This window comes from Zonotrichia albicollis, chromosome 4 (genome assembly GCF_047830755.1).
Source record: "Zonotrichia albicollis isolate bZonAlb1 chromosome 4, bZonAlb1.hap1, whole genome shotgun sequence".
NCBI classification, from domain to species: domain Eukaryota; kingdom Metazoa; phylum Chordata; class Aves; order Passeriformes; family Passerellidae; genus Zonotrichia; species Zonotrichia albicollis.
The window spans coordinates 73,154,560-73,165,716 of record NC_133822.1 but is presented as its reverse complement, the minus strand read 5'-3'; the positions used below and the strand labels follow the sequence as shown (position 1 = coordinate 73,165,716).

The 11,157-nt window shown below is 40.6% G+C and overlaps 1 protein-coding gene across 3 annotated transcripts in view; it reads right to left on the bottom strand.

Annotated features, from left to right (window-relative positions):
* Positions 1-658: 658 nt before the first annotated feature.
* Positions 659-11,157, bottom strand: part of BCAT1 (branched chain amino acid transaminase 1) — a 55,309-nt gene continuing 44,810 nt past the window's right edge. For all 3 annotated transcript variants that reach the window (XM_074540111.1, XM_026796863.2, XM_005492874.3), the window contains 3 exons: positions 10,711-10,851; positions 9,920-9,994; positions 659-5,938 (listed from right to left, as the gene is read on the bottom strand). In XM_074540111.1, the coding sequence (XP_074396212.1) occupies positions 5,897-5,938; positions 9,920-9,994; positions 10,711-10,851 (258 nt within the window). In that variant the 3' untranslated portion in view covers positions 659-5,896. The remainder of the gene's footprint in view (positions 5,939-9,919; positions 9,995-10,710; positions 10,852-11,157) is intronic.

Genomic DNA, 11,157 nt, shown 5'->3' with positions numbered 1-11,157 from the left:
GAATCACTGAGAACCAATCCAGGTGGAAAATGTACCCTGATGCTTAATTTCCCAAAGCATGGATCAGCACTATCTTTAATCGCAGTATTCCCTTCCCTGGAAAGGGGGACTACATAAAGTTTTTTTGAAAATATAGCCACCACACATGGCAAATGTCAAGATTTTAATGAAACTCATTTTCAGTACTTTCCATCTTCAAAAGGCTCCCCACTGGTTAAAATATTTGGGAGTAATGACTGTTCAAAAATGCCCTGTGAAGTAAGTGCTCCAAGTATAAAGCTGTTTTCTGGCATTCTCTCCCTTGACTTCATCACCCCCAAACCCTGAGAATGGGAGCTGCATTCAATCACTGCTACACAGTCCTGGCATATTAAAAACTCCTTCATGGTTAGCAGGTAGGCACTTTTCTTGCTTAATTTGTCCAGCATTTTACTGTAAGTGAGAGAACTGGCTCAGCCTGCAGGCTTGGCAGGGTAGGTGCATGTCTGCCACTGCAGCCTTGCTTTGCTGTTCTTGCATGCCACACTTCATCCACATTTTATTTTTTCTTTTAGTCCAACCTTCAAGAATTTATTTCATAGCAGCTCCCATCTCTGGGATAATTACACTTAGTTAGTTGCACTCAACACCAATGATTTCGTAACATGCCACAAACAGGTGCCAATTAAATTCCTTTATTGGAGACAGAAACACTGAATTTGAATACAGAACATTTGAATACAGATCTGATGAAGGAAAACTGCAAATAGTACAGACTGTTTCTACTGCCAGCAAAATACAGTTCTTACAGGATGTACAGACACACAAATATAGTGCTTCTCTCATGCCAGATGGTCACTACGTAACAATGCCATTAGGAGCTCTTAATTGTGCTTCTAAAAACCTTTAGAGAAGAATGAGGTAGAGTTTCCTTTAGTTTATCCAGTACTTTTTCACACATCTGTCCTTTACTGCTTTTATATGCTTCAGATTCTTGTAAAATACCCAGTTAACTTTCAGCATTTGAGAAAACAGAGACCCTTCAGAGGTGTTTATTTCTCCCACCCTAGGCTGCTAACTTCCCACTACAATTTCAGTAACCACTTCTGCACCCTCCTAAATGCCTCAAAGCTCAAGTAGGTTGGGACTTCTGGCTTTCCTACAGAAATTGTCTGTAAACAGCTTCAGATGAAACTGTAACTTGTCCTCATTATGGCAAAGAACTTTCTGCATTTTGTCACCCAGTGGCCAAAGGAGTCCAGGAGACAAAGAGAACAGATCCACCCTTTGTGAACATTCTGGACTAGGAAATAGTGTTAATGTTGTGTTTATCTCCTGCTTGCAGCTCCAGTCCACCACTGGGCTTAATACAAAAAGAGAATCCACCAGTGACCTGTTAGATGGTTTGGAGCATCAGCTGTTTGACTAAATATTCCACTGTTTTACAAGATATGAAAGTGCTGCAGCTTTCAGTGAAGATACAGGGGCCCAAGCTGAAAATGTAGGCACAGATGGAGGTGTTTGAGCAGGTGAAGAGCATTAATACCAACTCAAATCCCAACATCAGTCTCTGATCCTGCTAGAGTTGTGGTGCTCCCTCAGTGGACTCACCAAGAGTGGATGTGATGTGCTGCTGCCCTCCTGCCTCACTGGCCTGAGGGGTATTTTCATTTTCACTCTTGCTCCTCCTCCTGACACAGCAGATTTTCCACTCACTGCTCTGGTCTTTGCTGCCAGCACTCAGTTTAGCACAAGCAGGGTGCAGTTATGTCAACCAAAATGTTCACAATTCTAGTGGTGACCAAGTCACTGTGACCAGGGGGTTTGGCATACACAAAGAAGGTGATTACATAAAGAATAAGTATGTTTAAGCAACTGCAATGTGATAGTGTAAGACAACAGTTCAGCAACACTGCATCAGAACTCTAAAATGAAAAACAAAATTTTTATAAAAGGTGCAAAGTTTAAAAGACTCCATGTTCATACCTTGATCACTCTGATCGTAGAAGGACAGCAAATCTGTTTCTGCAAGACAGAACCACCTGAGAAAGCTTCTGAGCTCCTCTACCTCCCCCTGAATTCAAGAGGGCTCCTCCTCTAATTAAGCAGCTCTGAGATCAGTCCCAGCTGTTTTTATGTCTACCTCTTGGAAGACAGACATTTCAAATAACTTGCACTCCAAATGACTTTCAAATATCACATTTTTCTGAATTACCATTCCTCACGCCTGAGGATAAATAATAAAACTAATACACAGGAAAGGATCTGTGGTATCTCTGTGTTGAATTGGGCAAACCCAACAAGAGGTTATGTACAAAGAGGAGGAGTGGCTGATAACTGATTTTGGCTTGAGACAGTTGAACAGGTGTAAACAATGGCTGGGCAGAGATCTCACTACCTTGCTTTTGTCTTACCACTCTTCCCTTCTATAGCCCAGAAAAATCCTGTTTGCTTTGCCCTGCTCTGGCCTGACCAGGTCATCTACCCCAGGAACCCTTATCAGCATCCTCACCTGGCTCTGTCCCTGCCATTCTCAAGGAATTTGCCCTCCCTGCAGTTAACAATCTGGTTAAATAATGCCAGTTGCTGGAACCGTAATTCTTGGCACCAGAACAACTTGCACGAAATGCCAGTTTCATGAAAATCCTGTTATTTGAAGGACTTTTTTCTTAGTCATGAATCATGCTAACCAAACTTAAGATTAAGGACATGCTCAATACTGAAAACAATAATCAAAAGAATGCAGAGAAGAAAGAACATATGAAAATTAGATTTCAGTATTATCATTTTAAAGTACAGTGTTTGTAAAACATAAGCATGTGAAAGGCTGAATCTCATTTGATCAACCCAATTAAACATTAAATAATCGCAGCCAATTATGCAAATATCACACAACAATATTAATTTGTTGATCTTTTTTGAACAGTTTCAAATTTTCCTAATGTTAGACTATCTTATGTCTTAAATGATCAATTACCAGAACCATAACTAAGTGATGAAGAATGGATAATTGCCTAGTTATGATGTACCATACTCTTTCTATGTAAATCTGTTGCAATTAAACAAATAGGGCACATGGAGAAAAGATGTGCAGATGTTCTTTTACAATCTGTTACTCGCTCAGGGAATACCACAGCTCCCTCCTAAATTTCACAAGTGAAAACAAGGAGAATGCAATACCAAATACTGACTGTTATTTACACATGTTATTTCTTTCCTTTGGTTAATGGGATAAAATGCACTGCCACAATTCAGAGTAGGACAGCAGGCAACACCAGAAGAATTTCCTGTACTATACTGATCTGTCTGTCAGCTCTCTTATTTAGGTTTCAAAGTTTAAAATCTAAAACCTATTCCTCTGGATTCCACTTGGAAACAAGCATGGCCTTGAGCTGACACAGACAGAGCAAGGCAAGTATCCAAGATGTTAAAGACAACAATTAACACACACCCAACTCCACGTTTTCATTCTTCCCTGGGAGAAAAGACCACTCATTTCTGTGGGTCATTCCACTACCAAATCTCCTCATTTTGAGTCTCCATAAGCAGAAAAAACAGAAGTGTCTGTCTGGTCAGTGCAGGAAACGGTGCAAAACACAACAAATGAAACCACCTGGTTCATGTTAAATAACTGGCAACCAATTTAACAACTTAACCAATTTAACAACTTCCAGGTTTACATTTCAGTAAAGTAATTTTTCTAACTGGTCCTTATTCATTCTGCCTAGTGAACAGATTGCTGCTGGTATACTGAGGCCTTCACGGGGATTTCTGATATGTGGTATCATTTATCAGCTCTGTCAAAGCTGAGATGTTCAGGTATTGCACAACCACTTCGCCATGTACCCCAACTTAGATATTTTCACTCCTGTTTGCTGATAAATCAAAGATGAACTTAAGGGAAGGAATAGATTGTTCAGTACCAGTAAGCCACAAATGGCTGCTCATTACAGAATCTTCGGAGAGCTCCACTCCACACTCCGGTTAAAGGCACACTTTGATTTCAATACTGGTCTCATTGGATAAAACTCTCTACCCCATGTTGCACCTTGACCTATTCCCCATGTTTATGTTCCAGCCATCTAATTGAATAAAAGCAAAGACTACCAGTTAAATAAAAGGAAAGACTACCAGCAGCTTATAACACATAGTAAGATACTGAACAAAGACCAGCACAGGATACAAATTCAAACGTCACAACACTATGGCTACTATGAGTGAAACAACATTTTTGCTTGCAGTTGTAGACTAAAGAAAAAATTATCCGTCAATTTTTAACAACAGTTACATTGTCAGAGAGAACCTTCAACTGTTCTTCATTAAAAGATCATATTGGGCTGCAGTCAAAGACAGGAAAAATCATCTGAGAGAGCAGAAGAAAGTGATGGCTAAGGAGTGGTCTTCAGAATGTGACCAAAAATGAACAGGAAACCATAAGGCTGCTCTTTAACAGCTGCATAAGGCATGGATGGTCCACTAGAAATTATATTTTACTTTTTAAACTATGTTAACAAATGCCAGTAACTACAAAAGAGAGAGATACTGTTGGTCTTAAAAAAATTAAAGTGCTAAATGTTTCCCTTAATACTGGTGCATCTCTACTGCAAACTAGAACAAGAGATGTTTCACTTCTACTTCTTATAGGACTCCAATAAAGTGTCAATAAAGTTCCGCCAGTTTTATACTGAAGTAGCACTTTGGAACATTGCTAGAGAATATGGTTATCCTTTTTGGCAAGAGGTATCTTAAAGCTGTTCAACAAAGCTGTGTGCAGGAGGAGAGAGCTAATAAATATTGCAGGATGGTCGTTGGTGAACATTTGCAGAAGTTACTTCCCCAACTGTGGCCTACATGCTCTGTATTGCTTCCAAAGAATCGAGGCTGCATGTGAGAAAGCAGCAGTCTATGAATTATGTGCTTACCCAGAATGAAATCAGGGTTTGAATGAAGCCTCTTTCCTTCCAGACACGTTCTGCTGACAACACTGCTTGCTCTTTAATGGGAAGGCCCTTCTGCAGTACATGTGGCAATGGAGGCTGAATACAGCAAGTATGTGAAAGGGACAAGGAAAACATTTTTGTGATCTAAATTATGTGAGTGGGTGATGGAAGAAACTCCTCAATCCAAATGTTTGGCTTCTTTGAAGAATGGTTCAATTTTCACAGCCAAAGTCGTCTAATCTCATTTTTCTAGACACTCACCTGTAAGGCAACACTGTGTCTGCAGAGCCCAGCTCTGCTAGGCCAAAGGGGAACTTTTATCTCATTTTTAAAAGCCTGACACAGCCTTTTAGATCATGCCTAGGAGGATGTACTCACCTCTCAGAGAGAAATGCACTGCCCTAGCAGGCACTGCAAATCCCCACAGAGGGAAGGGCAAGATGCCAACAGGAACCATCCTGCAGAATTTTGGGCTAAAGAACAGAGTTATTGGACAGAGTAGGAGGGCATCTAACAGGCTAGGCAAACTCGGGAATCTCCCATAGCAGCAGAGTAAGAAAGGATGGAGTGTATGGCTAAATTTGCTTCCCAAACACAGAGCAAAAGGCAGAATAATGTCAACAGAACCCTGTGGGCAGCTAACAGGCAACATCCTCTGTTGGTGGAGGCAGTAAACAAACCAGGCTGAAGAGCAGTTGAAGAGCATTTTACAAGTTTCCAGACTGTATATAAGGAGGCACTAAGAAAACCATTGGGAAAGTTCTATTGCTAACATTTAGCACCTCTACCAAGAAGACAGGCTTCTACCAAGAGGATTACAGTAGAAATCAAAACGATTGTGTTCACGTTTGCCAGATTGTGGAAACAATCATCCTAGGGAGCAAATTGATACTGGGACTATGCTACACACTGGCAGCTACAGAATTTGTCACTGTTCAGATGTCACGTGTGTCTGGAGGCTCTGGACTCTGCCACCTTCATGGTACCACCATTGCCCAGTCGCTCTCTTCTCTTCCATACTGAAACAAAGCAAAAAATGAAGTTTAAGAATAAAAGTTAAAAGAATCAGTGTATGTTTATGATAACTTTTTAGGTCTATCCATAGTAATGTTCATTTTCACTGCTCTAGTTTACATTATTTTTTATGCCTTTACCTGCCTCTGATTTGGGCATGGACTAGAGACAGCTTGCTTTGCCCATATTACACTAGCTGCTTTAGGAAGGAGCAGAGCTGATACTCAGCACACACGACACAGAACAGCCCTGCTTCACTTCCACCACTTTAATGCAGTTACTCCCTGAGGCCTGCTCACTAATTCACTCAGAAGTATGCCTCTGCTCAAGCTCCAATAAACAAACACATTTCATTTTATTTCTTTTTATTGTCAAGGTGGCTTTTTATTACAGCATTCTGATTGAATGTAAAATAAAACCATCACAAATACCACAGAGTGCAATTAGGGAGAATTGTAATCCAAAATAAAACAAGTTGTCTTTCTGTACACAAACAAATGGGATCACCAGGCAGAAATGAAGGCAACTTATGGCATGCAGCCACATCCACTTCCAGGGGAGCACTCAGCCCCAAGGCAGCACTTCTGACAGCCAGACTGGTTCCATGTTCTAAAGCTCTGTCAGAAGTCCTGTAAACAATGCTCCAGAGAGACCCCAAAACACACACAGGGCTCAAGCAGGTAAATAATTCAGAGGTGGAGGGAAAGCAGCAGATGGGAGTCCCTTCCCTTAGAGTGTTATATTCAGGGAGCCTAAAAACACCTTCAACCAAGAAATGAAAACTGATTTTAGAGGCTTTATGTAGGCCAAAAAGATCACTTAATTTCTCCAGAGTGGAAAAAAATAAGTTCCTCTAATACAGGTTCTGCATCAGCAGGAAAAGTGATAACAGGTCACTAAAGCAGGGAAAAGACAAAAGCTCCAAGTCAGGATGAGCCAGAAGAAACACACTTCTAGATCCACAAAGGAAAGGTGTTCAGTGAGTTTGTGTTTTAGCCTTACTCCAGCAGGCAAGGCTCTAACTGACCTTCAAAATTATTACATCTACTTCTTTTCATTATTAATTCTGCTGCTCCTTTTCTACAGCTGCAGTTATCTATAAATTTTGTTATCTTTAGGCAGCAGTCTCATCCAATGCTCCAATACAGAAATTGTGGCAGGGACCAGTCTGAGTTGCCATTTGATAGAGTTTGCACCTGCTCCCAGAATTAAGAGGGGAATGAAGCTGCAATACCACAATGAAAATAATTTCTTTCTGCAAATAAAATCAGATTTAGCTTCCATTTTTAATTCTGTCAAGGGCTTTGTGATCTCAGTCTAGTCAATCCAGTCCCTCTTCCAGTGTGCACCACTCCTTTTACAAATTTTAATTTGTAAAAGTTAACACGTACATGGTCCTTTCCTGGTTGTTTTCCACTGCCCAGAGAAAGAAAGGGGCTTTGATTAAATGTCTCTTCTCTGCTCTCTTGCCTGCAGTGTTTAAAAGTATTTAATATCATGTAGCACAAGCAATATATCATATTCTCTATCCATCCCTTCCAAGTTGCAGCTTAATCCTTGTCATAAAGGGCACAGCAAAACCTTGTTTATTCTCAAAGCATGGGTGCAAACCCACAGAAACATGAGTGGTATTTCAGTGAGTGAATTCCCACAGAAAAAACCTCATCCCTGAATCTTCTAACTTAAGCAGGTATGGGAGAGTGTACTGTTACTAATTCATTCATAAGCACACCATTAATTTATATAATGTATGTTCTTCAATTTGAAGTCTTTATCAGCCTTTAGTAACCATGATATCCATTCAGTGACAGGAAGGGAAATGCGCATTGCAGTGCCACCACTGTCTCTCTCAAGTGGCATGAGAAATTGAATCAGTTCTGCCCATGAGGTTCTGATTTGTCACTCCAGCTCTGGTTCCACTGAGCAGCTGCTCCCATCTACAGACATCCCAATCAACAGGGCAGACTTGCAGGAGAGCAGCATGAAACCACACTTGGAAACACAGCAATGAAGAGAATATGGAAATAATAAAAGCAGCATGCAGTCTACCCAAGGGAACTGGTATGAAAACACTGGATATGGAGCCTGCACTTTTGGTCACAGGTTCACATGCAGAACGTGGTGGTGCTGAGAATTTTCACTTTTTTACAAATTCCCATGGTTCAACATGAAATGGATACACTGCCCCAGTTCAGGCCACAGAACAGCACACAGACCAAAGCTGTGTTTGACTGGGATTTCTATTGCACTTTATGCTTCAAAGCTGGAAGATTCTTTGGAATAACAGCCTCAGGTTGTCCAAATGATTCGACAATAATCCAGTGATAATGCAAAGAGATCTGTTATCTTTTCCTCCTGGTGGAGAATATAGAAGATCTTGGTCGAAGATTCTCCTCTAACATTTTAAGGTTATTATGTAGTCCCTTTTTTGTCAAAGCATTGTTTTCTGTGCAACATCATGGGATCCTTCTGGATATGAGCCCAGCTCTCCACAGATAGAAAGGTGCAGAAACACAACCAGCAACCACTGATTGACTCTTAATGGGGAAGCAACATCCAACCTCTTTAAAATAAATGATTTTAAAAATGGTTTTCAATGATTACGTGTTCTAACTCTCCTCATTTTTTTTAAAAAGAGAGCTCAGAATTAAGTATACACATCAGTCCAGCATTTTCCAGGAGTAACAAATTTACTCCTGGCATGTAACTGATGAACACAGACGGTGTGCACAGCTAAAATGTGAAAAAGTCCATATCAACAGGCAAGTGAAGTGAAAAGGTCCCAGAAAGATAATGTTTAGCAACAATCCACACTTTTTCAGCTTCCTCCTGAGCCTTGGCTGGTGGTGGAACACCAGGGTGGTAAGGCAAGAGGCAATGGGCAGGAACTGATGGCCAGGAAGTTCCACCTGAACATGAGGAAGAATTTCTTTATTGAGCAGTGACCAAGAACTGAACAGATTGTCCAGAGAGAGTGTGGAGTCTCTCTCACTGGGGATATTCCAAAACTGGACACAATCCTGGGCCATGTGCTCTGGGATGACCCTGGTGGGCCCTTCCAGCCTGACCCCTTCTGACCCTCTGTGACCCTCAGGGACCCTCAGGGAAAAGGCTGGATACCTCTGTCTTCCACTGCTCACTGTCTCAAGGGAGAAAGACACAGATCACAGGATTACTGGCAGGAACATAAAAATTTTAGTGGCAAATCTAAGAACACTTGGAGCCAAAAATGTAGAACGGAAACCATCAGAGTCAATCGGAAGAAATACTGGCAATACTGCCAAGCAACTCCTATCAGATCTTAAATAAAGGGGCTTTGTAACTTGCCAAGCTCTTCTCCTATCCCCAAATCCCCCACACCATAAACTACACTAAATAAGGAAAAAAAAAAAACAGGAAACTTTAATAAGAAGGGCTATCACCTGCTGCTCACTGACTTCACCTGAAATGGTTTCTGAAATGCCCAGACATGGAGATACAGCACAGATTCCAAACAGACTTTGATATTTAGCACATGACAGAGAATGGAATTGCTTCAAGAATGAGAAGTGATCGTGTGATTGGAAAGATAATGAGAAATGGAAATGGTGATGAGCTGGCTGTGCCCAGTGAGTGTTTAACTGCCTCACTGATTAACCTGTACTCATTTGTGATTGTGGTTCAGATGCTTCATAATCCTGTCTTCTTCCCCTAAAAAGCAACCTCTAACAACAGTATTTGATTTCACTGATAACAGTAATATCTTGCAACTCTTACCCACCTTCCAAGATGAGTAGGGGAAAATCACACTATGCTTCCTCTCTATACTTCATCTCTACCATACTTTCTCCAGGAAAGAAAATTGGCAGAATTATCACATTACACAAAGGATCTACACTATTATATAATGCCATCTGTAGCTGCACTACCAAAAATATTATTTTCTATTCCTTTCAAATGTTAACCTTTTATTATTTTACCTGGTTACAGAAGAGGAAACACCTTACCTGGATATCAGTTAGCTTATTCAGGAAACGGGTTGTGACCTCAGGCCCATTCTCCATGGTTGGGATGTTCAAGTGCTGGCATGGAACAAAGGAGAGGAAGAAGGGGAGAGAAAGAGAGTAACATGTTATTACACATTATTCTTTATAGCTTTACATGTATATGAATACCTTATGATTGCCAGAAGTTTTAATAAATATTTATCATGCTGGCCAGCCCTCCTTATGAGTACGAAAGGGTGGTTAGTTTGGGGGTTTGTGTTGGGTTTTGGTTGGTTTTTTTAAACAGGAGGGTGTTGCTAAGCCAGTGAAAAGTCAAAGAGTTAAACTGTTATGCTCTTGTTCAAGAAAGGCCAACCTAAGCCTTCCAAGAGATCTGTCCAAAATGGAGGGAATATTGTGCAGGCAGGAGAGGTAACATTATATACAGCATTTCAGTTCAAAGTGTATTGTGTAGAAATACAACACTTATATTTACAGTTTTTCTCACTCAGCACCTCCATGTCTCATATTATGTTAGCACCAGGTAATGTCAATACATTTATTCTACTTTATTAATTCAGGAAGTATCACCTAACAGATATTTAATGTACTTATCATGTTTAGTGGACAAAGCACAACCTTTTATGCAGCTGCACTGCCCCATGTGCTCTGAACTAACTTTGTGCTGACTAAACAGCACCAAATCAGCTTTACAGTCTGAATTCCACCTCTGCAGGAGAAATCTCCCACAGTTGCAAATAACTGAGAAAATTCAGCAGAAAGAAAAAAAAAAAGAAGAGACATTTCCTTACCTTGCCCTTATATAAAATTTTGGAGATGGGACATACAATGCAGGCTGTTCCAGCACCAAACATCTCCTTCACTCTGTTCTTTTCCAAGGCTGCTGTCAGGTCACTCATGGTGATGTATCGCTCAGACACTTTGAATTCTCCCTGCACAAAAAGCAGCAGCCATCAAAATTGGAAAAACTTAAAAAAAAAACATTACTGTTTTTGTTTTCTGAAACATTTCCAATAGGACTTTAGCCTAGTGACAATAAGTGAAATTTTGACTCTGATCTTGTGATGATTTTCAATCATGCCAGTGTCACACAAGATAGATTTTCATCAAAAGAATGCCCTACAAAGATGCCAGTGGTTTGCCAGATGCAATGCTGATGATTAAGTGGCACTTCCCTCTGGTTTGGTGCAGAGTATCACATTAGGGAATAACAAAGAACAATTGTTATGGGACACTGG